Source organism: Callorhinus ursinus, unplaced genomic scaffold (genome assembly GCF_003265705.2).
Source record: "Callorhinus ursinus isolate GAN/ISIS: 27379988/994484 unplaced genomic scaffold, GSC_fseal_2.0 scaffold52, whole genome shotgun sequence".
Lineage (NCBI taxonomy): Eukaryota > Metazoa > Chordata > Mammalia > Carnivora > Otariidae > Callorhinus > Callorhinus ursinus.
Window position 1 is genome coordinate 5,992,983 of NW_027397114.1, and position 18,686 is coordinate 6,011,668.

Here is an 18,686-nt window from a genome sequence, read left to right on the forward strand (position 1 = left end):
TCTTGGTGATTCTCCACAGAATGCTCCCTAGGATAGACCTAGGAGTTGGCCAGGAGCTGTGATTTTGTGCATAGTGGTAGGAGCCAGCTACATCTGGTGCAACTTCACCATGTCAAGAGCAGTCCTAACAGCTCGATCATAAACCTCACCAGGAGGTACAGCGGCCAAGTAGATGTTGACGCTCCCAGAGCAGGGGAGGGGAAGACCCGACCTTGGAAAGGGACCACTGCAGGGCTGGGGATGAGCAGGTAGAAGGTGTGGTTCCCCGCTCCCTGCATGGTGCTTGGTCTCCACAGACAGTGAGCCGGGGAGAAAGAGAGAGGAGACAGTCAGGCATGAGGGGAGTGTTGGTGAGGCTGCCAGACAGGTGTCACCTCCTTTTCCGGGACTCAGTCCCCTTAACCTGCCCTTGGCTCTGCAGATGAATCAGCAAGTTCTGGTCTCTGAGGTTCCTTGCGGCACTTCCCCTGGGGCAGACCAGGGGATCTTGCACGACATTAAGTAACACACGTGGGAAGGCAGGAGGCTCAGAGAGCCAGCAGTAGCCTGGGGACAAGGGTCATCCAGCCCAAACCTATGTCTCTGTATGGAAACCCCCCAGCCCAGGAAACAGCTGGTGCTGGGAACTTGGGGATTAGTCCTCAGCCTCAGCTGCAAATCAACACCTTGGGTACACCAGTTGAAGAAATACAGTTTCAAGGCATCAAATCTTCACCAATAAATACATAAATAAATAATAAAAAATTTTTTAAAATGCAGGTGTGCCTTGCTTTAAGCCACAACCTATAGGAAAACTGAGTATCTACCAAGGATAAGCAAAGGGATGATTCCTCATTTTATTTTAATTTTTTAAGTTTTTATTTATTTATGTAATCTCTACACCAAAAGTCACATGTTCCTCCAACCGAGCCAACCAGGTAAGCATCCCTGATTCCTCATCTTAAAGGAGGGTGTTCCAGGGGCACCTGGGTGGCTCAGTGGCTTAAGCATCCGACTCTTGATTTCAGCTCAGGTCATGATCTCAGGGTCGTGAGATCGAGCCCCACAATGGGCTCCACGCTCAGTGCGGCATCTGCTTGAGATTCTCTCTCCCTCTCCCTCCGCCCCTTTACCCACTCACTCTTTCTCTCTCTCTCACTAAATCAATCTTAAAAAAAAAAAGTAAAGAAGGATGTTCCTTGGAGACGTTGTGAGCCCCCCTAGTGAACTGGAAATCATTGCCTTTGTAAATATTCTCCTTTCACATATTTATCCCTTGAAATGTGTCACTTTCCTGTCTACAATCTGCCTTCAAAGATATGAATACTTTCACACATATATATCCTCATTAGATTCTCCGAGGGCCCTCTGAGTTACCTACAATGATCCCCATTTTACAGATGAGAAAACCGAGCCCAGGAGACTAAGGTTTCCAACAGCCCCCCTGACGCTGAGCCCGGGTTTTGAAGTCAGACAAACCTGGGCTCGCATCTTAGTTTATCACTCCCTAGCTCGACTTGGCACATACTTGACCTCGGTGGGCCTCGATGTCCTCCTCTGTAAAATGGGTCTCATAATACCTACGTCACAGGGAGCCATGAGGGGGAACTGAAGCGATACATGTTATGGCTCAGAGCAGGGCCTCGCTCAGAGTTGCAGTGCTGATGCCCGCCATTCTTGGTGTTTTGTTTTTCTTTTGAGATTTTATTTATTTTATTTATTCATTTGTCAGAGAAAGAGAGAGAGCACAAGCAGGGAGAAGCAGACTCCCTGCTGAGCAGGGACCCTGGGCCCATGACCTGAGCGGAAGGCAGATGCCTAACCGACTGAGCCCCTCCCCAGGCGTCCCCATTCTTGTTCTTTGTACAGGATCTCTCAACTTCTGTGAAATATTCACAGAGGTGTGTGACGGGGAGTCTCTCCCAGGGGCAGGCAAGACGGCACCCCCGCCCTCAGCCCAGCCCTGCCCTCCCCTCACCGCCCTCACCCCTTCCAGAAGGTCACACCGCGCTGGTTCTCTCCCAACCCCCAGGAGCCTCCCTGCCACCGCCTGGCTCCACCTCACAGCCACGGCCCCGGGGCCACCCCAGCGCTGCCTGCGGCGCGGCCTGGAGCCCGGACAGGCCTGGCCAGCCGCCAGAACTCCCTCCGTAGGACGCCCCGCCCCTCCCTCTGGGCCCTTCTATTCTGGGAGCTGTAATTTAGACAGGCTTCCCGCCCCAATTGCTATATCTGTGGCAGCAGTCACCGTCCCCCGCCCCGGGCCTGCCCACCCCCTTTTCATAAACAGCTCCCAGGCTGCCCTGTTATCTTGGGTTCCGTGGCTCTGGGGAGGAGGCCCTGCCACCCTGAAGATACAAATAACCCCTCAGTCCGGGGGGCAGCAGGCCCAGTGTGGACAGAGGCGGGCTGGCACCCTCACCCACGAGAGCCCAATATAGCAGCGCTCCGAACCTGACCCTGAAGTCTGCTGAGGTGGGATGGGGTGCCGAGGAGAGAAGAGCCTGCCATTATCCCTCCTACACTCTGAGGACTGGGCTGGCCTGGGCTGTGGTCTCCCCACAGGCCCTTCTCGGCCACAGGGCCATGAAAAGAAGGAGGGGCAGCCAGTAACAGCAACAAAAGTGATCTTTCTAAAACACAGATGTGATTGTGTCAATCCTGAGCTCCAAACATGCAGTGGTTCCCCGTGGCCCTCAGGGATGAAGCTCACAAGACCCTCCGCCTTCTGCTCTTTCTACCACCTCTCTCGCCTTAAGGACCTTTGCACAAGCTCTCTCCCTGCCTGGGCACAGTTCTCTTCTTCCTCTCACTCCTACTCATCCTGCAGGTCTTGGGTTAGAAGGCACTTCTTGGGGCGCCTGGGTGCCTCCGTTGGCTAAGCGTCTGCCTTCAGCTCAGGTCATAATCCCGGGGCCCTGGGATGGAGCCCTGGGTCGGGCTCCCTACTCAGCGGGGAGTCTGCTTCTCCCTCTGCCTGCTGTCTCTGCCCCTTCCCCCACCTGTGCTCTTTGTCTCTCTGTCTCTCTCTCTCTCTCTAATAAATAAATAAAATCTTAAAAAAGAAGAAGAAGAAGAAGTCACTTTTCACGGAACCTTCCCCTGACATCGACACACCTACACACTCCTCTCTGGTCCTCCCCTTGAACTGGGATGGGTGTCCCTCCCATGTTTACCAGAATCACCAGGCCCCTGCTGATGCACCTGTCTGTCTCCCCAGCAGACGAGAAGCACTCCCAGGGCAGGAACTCTGTCTTGCTTATATGGTTTCTCCAGCACCAAGCCCAATCCTGGCATACAGCAAGTTTAAGAAAAATTTGTTGAAAGAATGCATGAATGAATAAATGAACAATTCCTCTGCCCGCCCACCCTTCCCCCCCGCCCACCGGGGATGAGTGGGTCTCTTGGAGAGGTATTTGCTACTCTCTGCCCTTCATTCTCCCAGAAAGCCCCATCTTCAGCTCTTGTGTCTTTGTCTTCTACATATAACTTGAGGCTCACTGCACTGATCTGGAAAATACGGTTGCTATGGCCATGGGCCTACTCGTGGGGAGCCCTGAGAGGCTCTGAGGACGCACTCTAGGACAAGGCAGGCATCCCTGGGTTGAGAGGGAGGAGGGCAGAGAAAGAGGCAGTCCTCAGACCTTATTAAGTAATAAATCTGTTACCAAGAAGCAAGGTGGCTGGGCATATCAAATGGGCAGCTTTGGGCACCTCTGCTATGACACAGAGACACACTTTGTATTTTGCTTGCTCCAAACTGTAAATGGCAAAAAATAACCCACGATTACAGCAACAGCATGGAGTTAGATGATTCTACCATTAAGCCAGGTACATTATCGGAGGACCTTTGAAATTGGAGTTTCTGTGTCCAAATTGCATTTCCTCCGTCATTTCTCTCATCCTGCAGTCTCACTTGGATTTGTCCCAGATCACCTGCCCCGACTGAAGGCTGGGAAGATCTGTCACTGTGGTCACTCCCCGGAATACAGCCATGGAGCCCAGGTCGAGGGCCCAAGCCTTTTAGGGAGAGAACAAGAGAGCAGTGGGGGCTCAGCGTGCCACCTCCCCACTCCTGGAGGCCGTAGGATGAGACGGTCAAAGACAGGCCTGGTGAAGACAATCAATCTAGTGGCCAAATAGACCAAGACTGTGCTCTGGGTGGGTGACAGGATCGAGACATGCTTCCACCTCAGGGCCTTTGCATGTGCTGTTCATGCTGCCTGATGTTCTCTCCCCTCCGATTTCTATATGGCTCGCTCCCTCACGTCTTTGCTTAACTGGCCCCTGCTCAGTCAGACTTTCCCTGGCCACCCTTCTTAAATCGAAGCTCCCTCCCCCTCCCACTTCCCTGCTTTATTTGTCTCCATAGAACTTCCTGCTATCTGACATACTCAGTTCTTTCCCTCTCCCCCCACTCCCTTCCTTCCTTCCTTCCACTGGCTGCCTCCTTTATAACGGAATATGAGAACCATGGCAATTGTATTTACAGATCCATCTCTGGTTCTCTCTTGCTGTGTAAGAGATCACCCTAAAAACTCAGCAGCTTCAAACTAGCATTTATTATCTCCACAGTGTCTCTGAGCCAAGAGTCCTAACAAGATTATAGTCATCTCAAAGCCTGACTGGGGCTGGAGGGCTGCGCCCAAACTCACTCATGTGGTTGTCCTTGATGGGCCTTGTCTGCACCGGCTGCCGGCCTGAGGCTTCAGTTCCTTGCCTGTGAGCTTCCCCATGGGACTGTCCACAGCCCGGCAACTGAGGGAGTGACCCCCAAAAGGAGGAGAGCAAGAAAGGGAGAGAGCACCCAAGACGAAGTGCAGTCTGTCATAACCCACATGGGCAGGGCTGTGCCTTCGCTTCTGCCCCACACCACGGGTCACTCACATCCACCCTGGCACAGTATGGGAGGGGCCCGCAGGAGGGTGTGGATGCCACGAGGTGGGCAGCATCGAAGCCATCTTGGAGGCCGGCTACCAAGCCCCCACACACCCCTGGCATATAGAAGATGCTCAAGAAATCATAGAAAGAATGAAGGTAGGAATGACTCCAGCAGAATGCGTCTAGGCTTCGTACCCACAGGGAGCTAAGAGCCCTGATCACTGCCCCATCCCTGAAGGATCTTAAACACATTGAGCTTTCCTCAACCCTCACCCCACATCCATGTCCACCTCTCCCCAGCCGGGTGACCTTGGGCAAGTTCCTTAACTCAGGGGCTTGCTCTGGGGATTTGAAAAGACAAGGAGGGGGGCACCTGGGTGGCTCAGTCGGTTGGGCGACTGCCTTCGGCTCAGGTCATGATCCTGGAGTCCCGGGATCGAGCCCCGCATGGGGCTCCCCGCTTAGCGGGGAGCCTGCTTCTCCCTCTGACCCTCCCCCTCTCATGCTCGCTCCCTCTCTCCCAAATAAATAAAATCTTAAAAAAAAATAAAAAGACAAGGAGGATGTTAACTAGCTAGAATTTAAATACAAATTTAAAAAATAAAAAAAAAGATGAGGAGGTAGGCATCATAGAGTCTGACACACACCAGTCCTCAATAAATGTCACCATTGTGGGCAGTACTGTGTGTTACTCATATTGGAGGGAAAAAAAAAACCAGAGTAGCTCCCTGGAGTCAGGAGCAGTTTTAGAGCGGGGGATGGTGTGTGTGTGTGTGTGTGTGTGTATGTGTGCGCGCGCGCGCACGCACGTGCGTACGTGTGTGCACGTGTGTGTGTTTCTATAGGGTTCTGTCCCAGGTCGGCGGTGCCGGCGGATGACTCATGTGGTCCAGACACCAGGTTTACCACTTGGGCCAGAGATGGTCACGTGCTGGGGCCTTAGTCACCCAAACGGGCAGGACTAATGAGCCCGTGGGCCACTGCCCATTTACACTGAGTTAGCATGTATGACCCCAGTGGTTCTTAAACTTTTTGCAGAGAGGGGAGGGAAGGATAGGTGGTGTCAGGGAACCTTTTGAAAGTTTACATGAAAAACGCACATTTACATGTAAACACAAAAGAGTACCTACAGCAAGCTCAGGCCGTTCACGGGAGGACCAGGGCTCCAGAACATTAGCTTTCCACTGCGGCCTCCCAGGAGGCAAGGCGGGGCCTGCGTCTCGTGAACAAATGAATGAATGCATGCATACATGGACGAACGAATAAAAGACTGAAAGCCCCAGAATCTTGGCATCTTTGCTGGCTGGCAGTGCATCCTCTCCCCCTGTACAATGGCCTCAGAAAAACTGGCTGGTTTCGAAAAGAGCCGTGTTCAAGTTCTGCCTTAGCCACCTTGGACTTGTCCCCTGACCTCCCTCCGCTTCGTTTTCCTCATCAGGAGAATAATATGAATTGCAGACACTGTTTTGTAAGCTACAAAGCCTGCGGAACACACAAGGGACTCTCATTTTGGTTGGACTCTTATTCTGAGGGTGCTTCTCCAGCTCCCAACCGCACAGACCTGCCTTGGGGATGGGAAGGTTCCTCCGTGGGGCCAGTTGCTCAAGGGGAAGCTGTAAAAACCGGCTGAGCTGCCGGCCCTTCCTTCGTTAGCATATCCCCAGTGAGACAGCCCAGATTAAGCCGGGAAGCTTGCTATGGTGTCATTCTGGGCCTAAGGCCACACCCCACACAAGTAGCCGAGATTAAGAGTCTTGCAGTCATTCAGGTAACAAATATTTTTTGAGCAACTACTTCAGATCAAAGCCTGCAGTAGGTGCTGGGGACACCATGGGAGCAAAGCCACTCTGGTCCTTACTGTCGCGGAGCTGACAGTCTGAGGGAAATAGATATTAATCGATCAGCCAGGAGGAGCCCAGGGTGCTGTGGAGGTGTGTCATGAGAGGGAGAGTGTCTGGGCAGGGCTAGTTTCCTTTTAGAAGTGACAGAGGAGCTGAGCCCTGAACTCAGTGGGATGGATGCGGTGGGAAGTATGCTGGAAAGAGGCCATGGCAAGTGCAAAGGGCCCGTGGTAGCACATCTGAAAAGCTGAAACAAGACTGTTACACAGAGTGAGCAGGAGAGGGCTGCAAGAAGTAACCAGGGACACAAGGCAGGCAGAGACGAAATCACCTTGTTCTCTTTAATGTGACATTTGCGAAAAACGGAGGAAATGGAGTGGCAGATTTCAAGACTCTGAAAGCCATTACACAGGAGGGTGCCTTAGAAGCCAAATGAGAGGAAATATCCCAGCAAGTGGGATTTGAGTCAGACTGTAAGGACTTCCTGGCCCAACTGGGACCCTGGGGTGGGGAGGGGGTGACTTTCTCAACCACCTGCTGAGGGTGTCTGCCAGGTAGCAGAAAGGATGTCTGCACATTCACCTCTTTACCCAGTTCCCTCTGCCACATGACTCCCCATCCTTGCTGCTTACTGAGGGGGGACAGCCCTGTCTGGGTGAGTCTGTTGTGGGAGAGGGGCTGGCTTGGGGAAGGCAGGGAGGGAAAGTTGCAAGGGTGGGGAGAAGGTTGCTCTCAAGTGTCTCCAGGCTGCTCAGGGGATGTGGAGAAAGAAGGGAGGGGAACCCGGCAGCAGGCAAGAGCAGGAGCTGAGGTGGGACAGGGAAGGAGAGTGGTCAGGATGGGGGCATCTCTGGGGGGGGTGGACCTGATCCCCGGATTATGAGTCTCCTCCTTAGCCCGGAGGCACCTCAGGTCCCAGCTGCTTTACCTGCTTAAGTCCAAGACAGAATGGTCCCGGGCCGAACAGATCTGCCGGTCGTCTGACACTCTTTTGGGAAAAGCTGTTGGCTCATCTCTGTCTCCTCTCTAGACTGTAAGTTCCCCGAGGGCAGGGTCTGTGTCTTCTTCAATGTCTTATCCCCCAGTGCCTGACACAGTTAACAGTTGTCCAATGAAGGACAGCACAAATGAGTACTGTATTGTAGGGAGGACCCGGAGAGCGGGAGACTGTCCACAGCCACCGGTGGAGCACAGCTCTGAAGATCTGAACCTCCATCTATGTTACTGCCAGATTCTCCCGAGCACCGGCGTGGGGGGGACGCGGCCCATTCCCGTCCACAGAAGGGCAACTCAAAACTCGTGCAAATCCTGCGCATGCCACTTCCCAGTTCTGGGATCTTGGACAGGTTGCATACCACTCTGTGCCTCATCTTTCTCATCGGTAAGGTGGAGGAACAAATAGATCCTAGGGTTGATGTGAGAATGAAGAGAGCTGAGCCTTTAGAACACTGCTTGGCACAGAGTAAGCGCTCCATCAATGCCAGTGACTGTCATCTAGGAAGGGGATGAGAGACCTGAAAAGTCCCGACGCCCCAGCACAAGGCCTTAGGCCCAGAGCACCTCCGGCAGAACCCGCAGAACTGCCCGAACGAACGGGGTCCTCCCAGTGGCCTCCGGCACTAAGCCCACCTGCATAGGTCGCCAGGTCACTGAAGGCCCTCAGCCTCCTCCAGACAGAGAAGTGCAGACCTCAACATCGGAGCTGACCGCCACTTGCTGCACAGCGTCCTTGGGCAAGGCACTTTCTTAATGTCCCCAAGCTTCTGCTTTTTCGTTTGTAAAAAGGAGAATACTAAAACTCATCGGCCAGGGTTGTTGTGGGGATTACGTGCCTGGCACAAAATCGTCCTTCCCGGAGCTGGAGTGTTCAGAGGAACCAGGGGATCTGCCCCTCCCCTTCCGCCACTGCCCCTCCCCCACCAGGCCTGTCGCAGAGCCAGAGTCCCGGGTCCTGATTCCTGGCCTCCCGGGCTCTAACGCCAAAGAGGTGACTCTTGCCTAAGGTGCCAAAACCTTAGGCGAGAGTCACACCCTCTTGGTCAAGGCCAACCGGAGAGCCCCATCCCTGGCCACCTGAATCAGGCTTTCCCAGAAACTCCTGTGTCTGTCGCCTCAGATGACCCCAGCCCCACAAGCTCTCTACCAGACTGACTGACTGACTGACGGGAATTCTAAGGTGAACCCCACAGGAAGAGAGGAAGTTCTGCAGCCGAGTGCTGGGCAGAGGCCTCACCCTGCTGGGGCCTGGGATGGGGTGAGGAGGGAGGTAGGACTCCCCTCCCCTTTCTGTCCCCCTCTTTAGACACATGGCTGATCGTCCAACTGCCCAACTGTGTTCATTGGCACAATGAGGTAGGATTGTGCCGTGAAAAGTTTAGCGTAGGGGAAACTGGGAGTTTCTAGATTTATTCCACAGAGGTGCTTTGCACAGAGCCCCCGTGGCTCTGATATCCGCAAGCCTGGAAGGCAGAGGTGGGCAGTAAGAACTGGCTCAGGCCGCCACAGAAAGTTACCGCCCGCCCCACCCTCAGCCCCATCGTTGGAAACCGGCGGAAAGGGTGTTCATCGGAAAGGGTGTTCATCGTCAGGATCCGGATCTGCATCTAGTGCCTCCTTGGGGGCATGTGACCCTGGGCAACTCATTTGATCTCTCTGAGCCTCAATACCCCTGTTGGAAAATGGGGATAATCCTGCAGTGACCAGTTAGTGAGAAGATAAAATGAGGAGACACAAACGGAGTTGCTAGGTCGAGCTGAACACAGCAGGCGACGTGTTTCATTCAACAACAAACATCTAAGGCCTACTGTGTGCCGCAGTCTCCGTGCTGGAGTGGACGGAACACTACCGCATAAGGCAAACGTGGTCTCTGCCCTCCTGTTGTTGACAGCGGTGGCAGACGCTGAAGGAGGGGCACGGTGTGGGGTAAAGGTTAAGGCAACCAGGCTGGGGGACACGTGGGTGGCTCAGTCGGTTAAGCTCAGGTCATGATCCTGGGGTCCTGGGATAGAGCCCCGCATCAGGCTCCCTGCTCAGCGGGGAGCCTGCTTCTCCCTCTCCCTCTGCCTGCCGCTCCCCCTGCTTGTGTTCTTTCTCTCTGACAAATTAAAAAACAAACAAACAAACAAACAAAAAAACCTTAAAAACAAAAAGGCAACCAGGCTGGAAGCCCAGCTCTACCATTCACCGGCTGGATGACCCTGGGCAAGCTCAACTCTTTGTGCCCCGATTTCCCAACAGCAGAAGGAGCCACGCAGCATTTCAGAGAGTGGTGAGGATTATGTGAGCTGACCCACGGAAGTGTACTGACAGCACTTCCCACATGTTGTGGTGGCACACAGGTGATCGGTGTGATAGAAGGAGCTTCAGGATGTGTGACAGAGACCGAGCTCACCCAGCAAATGGGGCAGGTGTGTTCTTGAGGAGTGAAGTCCCCAGGAAACATCAGAGGTGCTGCAGAGCGGGAAGAGAGGGTGGGCAGTGAGGACAGGGGCGTGAGCAGCAAGGCGGTGAAGGAGCTGGGGAGCTGGAAGTTACGGTCAAGGGTTTTAAGCAGCTGTAAAGCGTTCGTTCTCCTTTGTACATGTGGAAAGACGGCACACACTTGTCCTGTTCACCCTAACCCCCAGCACAGGGTAATTCCTTGCTCACCCTCCTTCCCTCGCCGGTTTCCAGCACCGCGGGCTGCCAGATCACACAGGGCCTTTCCACCTGCCGGCTCTCTTGGAGGAGTGGAGCAGGGGGAGACTTACACCGCGGCCTGGGGGCGCCTAGGCTCTGCATCCACACAGCTCCTTTGTGACCCCATGGGCCAGGTGTGCCTAGGTTTGAACTCAGGCAAATAATTTCTCCTGTTGTGAATGTGCAACTGTCAAGTGCAGCAACCTAGTACAGTGCCCTGTTCATAGTACGTTCTCAGTATATATAAGTTTTGGCTCTCTGCTGTTGAATCATAAGCTTCTCCTCAGCCATCAGGCTGGAGGGCAGAGGGAGCTGGGGGGAGGGCTTTGGGTTGGGGGGAAGGGGGAGGCAGGGGAGTGTGGCTAGGCACCAACTCTTACGAAACAGAAGAGAAAGTGGGTTTTTTATTTACAACACCACTTGCAAAGGGCAAACAGTTGGGTCCTTAAATCAGTGTTCACGGGGTAGGGGAGTGGGAGAGCCTCTTCCCCGACAATCCCCTGTAACCTTAACCGAGGAAGGATCCCAAGAGGCGAGGTGCCGCGACTCCGCGCGGAGGGCAGAGCTAGGCGCACGTGGGGGAGGAACTGCTTTTCCTGGGCTGGGTCCAACGGTGCCTACCGCTGGGCTTAGGAGCGAAGAAGGGCATGGGGGTTGGCGGTAGGGGTGCATTTCTGCAAATCTCAGGGCTCAGAGCCCTGGAGGCACAGCCCTGCCACTTCTGGGTGTGCGGGCGGGGACTCACGCAGAGCCCCGCAGCCACTCCAGCGAGGGTACCCCCCACCCACGCTCCTCCGCAGGGATGCGCTCCCTCTTTCCTTTCTCCCTGCGCGCAACCCCACCTTCGCTCGCTCTCGGGGAGCCTGCAGGGCAGCCGGGAGGCGTGGCCCGCAGGCGGCCCGCCCCTTTGATGTGCGCCGGCGCCGCTGTGATTGGACAGTCGCTTGTGACGTGTGGGGACTGCGGTGGGTCCGGGTGCTGCGGCAGCCGCAGCGCCAGCCGCGGCTCGGGCTCCGGCTCCCGGGCATTTAAAGGGGACGCGGCGGCTGCCCGGGGGGGATGGGGGGCAGGTGGAGGGGGCGGCCCAGACGCGCATCATCCACGGCCCCTCGGGACTGGAGGGACTCGTGAGCCGGAGCCCAGAAATCCGGGGGTGGATAAGACACCGCGTCCCCTCCAATTCCCGTAAGCACCCCTTGCCCCATCCCGCGCCCAAATACCTCAGCTACCCCCTCTCCCCCATTCTTTACACTCCAAACTAAGCTGGGACAGACCTCTACCGCCGCCGCTCCCCACGTGAGTCCTGGGCTTCCCTAGGTAGGGGAGGGCGGGGGTCCCAGTGTGGGGTGGGGGCTGCGTGGAGTTTGAGGGCACTCCTTCACGTGTGTCAGTGGGGGAGTCCCTGGAGCGGAGAAATGAGTCCTCCTTCTTTCTCCTACCCCAGGAACGTGGTGCCCGGATAGTCCTCTGTCCCCGACTCGGGCAAAGCGAAGGAATCTGTGCCCCCTTGCTCCCCGCCACCCACCAGTCCCCTGGGCTCCCCGAGCTGCGCACCCCCTTGCCCCGCATTGGAGCGAAGCACCCGCCAGCTGGGGGTGTGCCAGAATGCCTGCTTTCCAGCCACCTCTAAAAATACCTCTCCCCCGGCTCCACCGGCAGTTGCCACCTCCCTGTCCACTGAGGATCCCCTTGCAGCTTGTCCACCCAGGCAGGGCGAGCCCAGAGGGGACTCCTGGTCCCAGCTTCTTCACTGACACCAGGGCTCCAGGTCCTCAGGGCCAGCTTACTCACAGCCCAAGGGGGTCTCCAGGGCAATAGGGGGAGCTCTGGCTGCAACTTCGCCAAGAGGCACCAGGAACTCCTGAGTTCTGATCCTGCATCTGATGTTGTGTGACACCCCCCCCCCCGCCCCCAGGGATGCTAGCTTGACCTCTCTGGGCCTCCGTTTTTCCTATTTGCTGGTGGTGGTGGTGAGAAGGAAGAGACCATGGTGAAGCTGGAAATACAGTCTTGGGGAGGGAGAAAACTTCAGCTTAGCTGTGGGATCCAATTCCTAAGTGATTGATAGAAGACCACCTGGGCTTGGGCAGGAGGCTTGTAACTGTGGCATCTGCGGGGTCCTCGATCCCCACTTCCATCCCTATCCTCCACATTTCCTGGGGCAAACTGTCCCCGAACTGTCCTGTGGGCTCCCAGTCCCCTCATTAAGGGGGGGGGATTTCAAGCTGTTTCTCCCTCCCCCATCCCCATTCCCACAAATATCATCTGAAAGCATTTTTGTCAAAGGCAGGAGGAAACAAGGAGGAATCCGGTGATCTGATGTGGAATCAGGGAGGCGAGCACCACTTTTAGGTGGGACTAGAATATGGACTCCCGGCCACCCCAAAGAAACCCCTCTTTCCTCTCTCTGCTCTAGCCATCTGGAGAAGCTCCTAGACCCTGTCCCCCTTTTCTCTGAGGGACTCTTTGGTGACCACAAAAGGATTTGGTCACTTAGGACAAAGCTGCCAGAGGTGAGTAACCTTTCTGAACGTCACGAGAAGCAGATGCCAGAGGGGCCTGGGGTGCCACTGACTACTGTGGGGGCATGGGTGCGGTGGCAGCAAAGACTTCTCTTTCCGGGGGAATAAACTCAGGATGCCTGGCTTTCTGCTCTGGGGACTAAAAAAACAAGGGCAACTCACTAAACAACAAATGTTGAACCGATTTCCCTAAATAGTATTATTAGATGAAAAAATATACCATGTCTTTTGCTCTAATGAACGAGAAGTTTTGTACATGATTGAAAATCAGTGGACCATTCCACCAAATTTTTAAAAGGAAAAAGGAACAAGGGCAAAACCAGGAGACCCTTTTCTATGGGATGAAAGTTGGTCTCTGGGTGGCTGCTTGAAGAGCCTCTGTGTCTTTCTATGTCCGGCTCTCTTCTCCCCGAGCCCCGCACATGTCTGTCTGTGTGTGCCGTGGGGCTGTTTGCTTTTATCGCAGAAGTGGCATCCCCTGACCTTTCTCCACAAACTCGCTAGGCCTGGGGGCAGACATGGGATATCAGGCAGGATCCTGGAAGTTTGGAACTCCTCCAGATAGGGCCTGGGAAGAGCCCTTCCATCCTCCAAAAACATGCTATTCCAGTGTCCCCATGTCTTCTCTCCCATCTTCTCCTTGACCCCTCCCCTAGCCCCCACCTTTTTCTGCCCCCTGCCCCATTCAGCTTTGGCTGCCTTTCCCAATTCCTAGATTAAAAGTTCCTCAAAAAAAAAAAAAAAAAAAAAAAGGTTCTTCAGCGGAAAGGCTGAGACCCACCTCCATCCATATCAAAAGGGCTTAATGCACATCTGGTTAGGGCGTGGCGAGGGGTGGGGTAGCTCCAGGTGATAGGGGCCCTCCCTCTGACCCATGCCCTGTTCCTGGGAGGTCCCAATCTCTGTCTCGGGGGCCCTCAGCTTCTCCCTGAGGGTCTGGGATGGTCTGGGGAGCATGTCACCTTGACAAAGTCAGGGGTTCCAGTGTCATCCGCTGTCACCACCAGAGGGCAGCAACCAGCCAGGACTTTGCTCCTTTCCCGGTCTAGTCCCCTGGTTCTCAGTAGCTTTCCAGATCTGTCCCAGCTGCTTCTAGTCTCTCATTCAACCGCAAGGTGAGGGGGAGGGATGGGGCATGGGGAGGCACTGGGAGCTGTAGGTGGTGTCGTCCTCTGTAGCTGAGTTGGTGAAGCCCCCGCGAAGCCAGCCCCTGTCCCCAAAGCCACACAGCAAAGCCCCCGCAGAAATTTCAAACTGACTTCCAGCCGATTGCCAGCCTCTGAAAGCACCAGGGAGGCCAGTCCCAGATCATCTGTGATGCTCAGGGGTCCCGGCCCCCAGCTGTGGTACAATGAGCCCGGTCATCTGCCCCTTCCCTTTTAAGGGCAGAGAGCATACAAGGCTGTGGCCAGGTGTTCATGAACCAGGCTCCCTGGGGACACAGCACAGCCTCCGGCAAGTTAACCTCTCTGGGCCCTTACTGGTGAATTCATGGGACTGCGATGAGCAGTGGGAGAACACCGGTGCCGGTGTTGTGTAAACCATGACACAAGAAAGGGGCCAGGATCATACTGGAGAAAAAACCGCTGGTCTCAGACCCTAAGTTCTGGTTTTGAGATCTGTCTTTGCCACTTACCTTTGAGTAAATCGGCTAACCGTTCTGGATCTCCAATTAATATCACCTCTAACCTCTCGAATGTCCCAGGGGGTGGGTAGGAGGATACCTAGCAAGGGCTTTGCCATCTGTGAGCGCTGTGCCTATTTGAGGGGTTTTCACTGAGCCCCTGGGAGTGGTTCCCGGGGCTCAGCCAAGGAGATAGAATCAGGTGCGCATTAGTAGTGGAAACAAAGCTAGCTGCTGGCGCTCTCCAACAGAACTTGTGTGGTTGTCAGGAGCTCTGGACGACGGCTGGAGACCGACAGAGTCCCTACAGGTGGTACCCAGGGTGATGCACTGACAATGAGCGGGTGTTTTCCAGTTGCTGGCCTCCGATGCCTGTCTAGGGTAAGTGGGTCCCTCCAGGGGTCTCTTAGGATGAGGCCTCAACCTCCTTCCCATCATGGGGTGGAAGGAGCCCTATCCAGCCCCCTTTAGGCCTACCCTCATCTCTACTGGGCCTCCACTAATCCCTGGAAGCTTCCATCCCAAGTGTGGGGTCCTGCTGCTTTACATACTCCAGGGATCCTCGTCGCTGAGACTCCCAGATGGATGTCGATGAGACCAGAGGGTGACTCTAGGGATGAGCTCGAAGGGACAGAGCTATTAGGGAGGCAGAGAGCTAGGTCCACACCCCAGCTCTGAAATTCGGAGCTTGGACTTCTGTTTCACAAGGTGGGCCAGACCACAAACATCACAGGAATACCAGAGAGCGAGTTAGAAAGAAGCCAGAAGGAGGAGTGGTTCCGTCTGGACTGACTGAGGTGGGAGGCCAGGAGGGAGAAAGGCAGTGTGGTCGGTATTCTGAAGCTGGACGTGATTTGCTCTCTGCCCGTCCACCGTGTATGGCAGCCGGCAGAGGCAAAGGTGGCGGACAGGCTGCTGAGGGCTTCTGTGGCCTCCACTCGCTTGCCTTTCTTTGTGCCTCACACTTGCACTCTGTCCCCCATCCTCTCCCACGTCCTCTGTGGGTGGGACTCTGGCCGAGGTCTCCACTTCCTGGAGCCCCCCCCCCCCCCCCCCGTCCCCAGTCTGTCCCCCTGTGCAGTCTATCTCCAGGCGCCCCTGGCACGACCTCCTCCTAGCCTCTCCTTCCCCACCCTGTGCCCCCTCCCTGCTCCCTCCGCCTCTGCCTTTTCAGCCACTGCTGCTCTCTTTCCTCTCCCTCACCTGTCTCCCAGGTATGTCGTGGCCTGGCGCGGGAAGCTCCTACCTCCCCAAGCCCCACTGCTTCTGCTGCCCGCTGCCTTCGGACTCTGGCAGAAACCCCACCCGCTGACGTGTTCCTCCCAGGGAATTGGCAAGTGATTAGTTATGAGCTGTCAGCACAGGGCCCGAAAACTCCCTGGAGAAGCAGTGTTCCATCCTGGGACCCCATCTGGCTGGAAGCAGCTTCCAGAGAGCCTTCCTGGGTCAACCCAGCGACGTGGTTATTCCAAGAGCTAAAATCCAGTTCTCTGGCCAGTGCGGAGGCCCAGGCACTTAGCTCTCCAGGCCCAGCCCTTAGTTAACGATCCAGGCCCGAGGACCTGGCATTCACAGTCCACATGCCTTGGATGATACCAACGAGTGTTCCCTGGAGCCTGGCCTACTGGCCACAGTCCCATCGGCTGGGCTTGGCTCAAAAAGGGAATGAGGAGGCTGCTTCAATTGGGTGAATGCCTGGTTTCCCTGGCCTACGTTCGTTAGGGAAGAAGGGGGTGGAGAGCCCCAACAGTCCACACCAACAACAAGGGTCGCTGGAAGTCTCCAGAACGGCCTAGTCCAGAAACCTCCCCCAAAGGGGTGTCCCCTTGGAAGCTGCGTTTCCCCTCCGTTAAGCTGACCCTGTTAAGCCCCGCGGCCCCAGAGGAGAGTAGCAGAAACAGGTGCCAAGGAAGCCCCTCTGGGTTCAGGAGGAGGATGGTCTTCTGAGGATAACCCCGAGCACAGTTCACTGAGAGCCGCCAACGGGGTTGGGCAGGGAAGGCTGGGGTGGGGGCGGCGGCGTTGGGTCCTCCGCCCAGCTTAACCTGCCTTGGGTCCTCCTCAGGTCTTGGATGTGCCAGCGCCTCTGGCCATGGCCCGCTAACCAGCCTCTCCCCGGCCGGCCCGCGCCGCGCCCCCTCTCGCTTGCTCCCTCCTCCTCCTCCTGCTCCTCCCCCCCCTGCTCCCAGGACGGCGGGATGGCCGCGCAAGGCGCGCCGCGCTTCCTCCTGACCTTTGACTTCGACGAGACGATCGTGGACGAAAACAGCGACGACTCGATCGTGCGCGCCGCGCCGGGCCAGCGGCTGCCCGAGAGCCTGCGGGCCACCTACCGCGAGGGCTTCTACAACGAGTACATGCAGCGCGTCTTCCAGTACCTGGGCGAGCAGGGTGTGCGGCCGCGGGACCTGCGCGCCATTTACGAGGCCATCCCCCTGTCGCCCGGCATGAGCGACCTGCTGCAGTTCGTGGCCAAGCAGGGCTCCTGCTTCGAGGTGATCCTCATCTCGGATGCCAACACCTTCGGCGTGGAGAGCGCGCTGCGCGCCGCGGGCCACCACAGCCTGTTCCGCCGCATCCTCAGCAACCCGTCGGGGCCCGACGCGCGGGGGCTGCTGGCGCTGCGGCCCTTCCACACGCACAGCTGCGCGCGCTGCCCCGCCAACATGTGCAAGCACAAGGTGCTCAGCGACTACCTGCGCGAGCGGGCCCACGACGGCGTGCACTTCGAGCGCCTTTTCTACGTGGGCGACGGCGCCAACGACTTCTGCCCCATGGGGCTGCTGGCGGGCGGCGACGTGGCCTTCCCGCGCCGCGGCTATCCCATGCACCGCCTTATCCAGGAGGCGCAGAAGGCCGAGCCCAGCTCCTTCCGCGCCAGCGTGGTGCCCTGGGAAACGGCCACCGACGTGCGCCTCCATCTGCAACAGGTGCTGAAGACGTGCTGAGGACGGCGGCCTGCAGGGGGCGCCCGGGCGGAGGAGGGGGTGGGGTGGGGGGAGAGCGGGAAAGACAAACCTAGTTTTATTACTCCCTTTTCCCTTTGGCTTCGGTATGTCCCTCCGGGAATTTCGGGGATTCCGGGCTCGTCCCCCGGGGGCTGGGGGAGGGAGTTCGGAGCCGTCCCTATCTATGCAGTTAACGCAGCGCGGCTGCCTGCCCCCTTTGCACTGCAGCGTTTTAATTCTGGAGTCTGACCCCACCGAGGGGGGTGCGCATACCCGGGAAGGCAGCGGTGTTTCCAAAATCCTTGTCCTCCGAATTGGGAGGAAGGGGTTCCCTGGCAGGGGAGAAAGGAACATCTCCCGCTGCTTTAACTGCTCCCTTGAGCTGCGGAACCTTCCCATCCCCCTTTCTTCTGTTAAGGGAACTCCCGACCCCGAAAGCCTCCGGGTCGCGCCGGAATCCCAGCGGAGAGAGATGAGGCTCTCCACCGACAGCCTCAGGCCTAGGTCTTGCTTCACCTACCGCGTCTCCACACTACACCCTTTTTCTTCTTGCCTCCCTTCCCGCGCCCCACCCCACCGCCCACCCCCATCAGCATCCCCAAAGTGGGGCGGGGGGGTGGGAAGCCGGAGGGAACAGTCGCCTCCTGGCGGTGGAACGAGGTAGCACACTGTCCGGCTGGGGTCCATCCAGCCTGGGACCTCGCAGCGCGCGACGGTGTCTCCTCTCACCCCAGCCTCGTCTATGGAGCAAGAGACCAGGGACTTTACCAAAGTCGCCCCGCGGGCTGGGCTCTCTGCGCCCCCCTCCTCCAGTATGGAACAGAAAGCCATGATGTTTTAAAGCAGAGCCAGCGAAAGCCAAGCCCCTCCTCCCTCTTTGGTGTTTTAGAGCTATAAAGGAGGTGAAGGGGGGAAGCGCTGACTGAGATCTCTCGCGCCGATGTCTGAAGGGTGAGGACGAGGCGATCCCTGCCCTCAGCCCCACATAAATGGGGGAGTTGGTGTCCCCCCCCCCGTCGGGGAAGAGTGCCCAGCTTGAGGAACCAAAACCGAGCATAACACAGCAAGCAACAGGCAAAAGAACAGGATGCAGTCAGTCGGTGCCGAGCCTCAGGGGTCTAGTATAGAGGGCACTTAGGACGGAAATGATGGGGAGAGGAGGCTGCTGGGGCAGGCAGAGGGGGCTCAGTAATCAGCAGGAGCCTTTCCCCCC

General features: G+C 56.6%; 1 protein-coding gene across 11 annotated transcripts; it reads left to right on the forward strand.

Annotated features, from left to right (window-relative positions):
- Window positions 1-11,353: 11,353 nt before the first annotated feature.
- PHOSPHO1 (phosphoethanolamine/phosphocholine phosphatase 1) lies at window positions 11,354-18,680 on the forward strand. 11 transcript variants are annotated; one of them, XM_073883770.1, is made up of 6 exons: window positions 11,355-11,675; window positions 12,796-12,892; window positions 14,777-14,906; window positions 15,740-15,858; window positions 16,591-17,455; window positions 17,892-18,680. In XM_073883770.1, the coding sequence occupies exons 3-6, from the start codon at window positions 14,862-14,864 to the stop codon at window positions 18,135-18,137; spliced, it is 1,275 nt and encodes a 424-aa protein (XP_073739871.1). In that variant the 5' UTR covers window positions 11,355-11,675; window positions 12,796-12,892; window positions 14,777-14,861; the 3' UTR covers window positions 18,138-18,680. The 11 variants fall into 11 exon arrangements, with proteins under 11 accessions (XP_025715259.1, XP_073739871.1, XP_025715257.1 ...); XM_025859472.2 differs by having other exon boundaries at window positions 14,795-14,906; XM_025859473.2 differs by having other exon boundaries at window positions 11,355-11,564.
- The last annotated feature ends 6 nt before the right edge of the window (window positions 18,681-18,686 follow it).

Coding starts and splice junctions, on each gene's coding strand:
- PHOSPHO1 (XM_025859474.2), top strand. CDS start 14,862: ATGAGCGGGTGTTTTCCAGTTGCTGGCCTCCGATGCCTGTCTAGG. Junction 14,907..15,739: donor GCCTCCGATGCCTGTCTAGG/GTAAGTGGGTCC, acceptor CCTGTCTCCCAG/GTATGTCGTGGCCTGGCGCG. Junction 17,456..17,891: donor TGCGCCTCCATCTGCAACAG/GTGCTGAAGACG, acceptor TCTTCTGTTAAG/GGAACTCCCGACCCCGAAAG.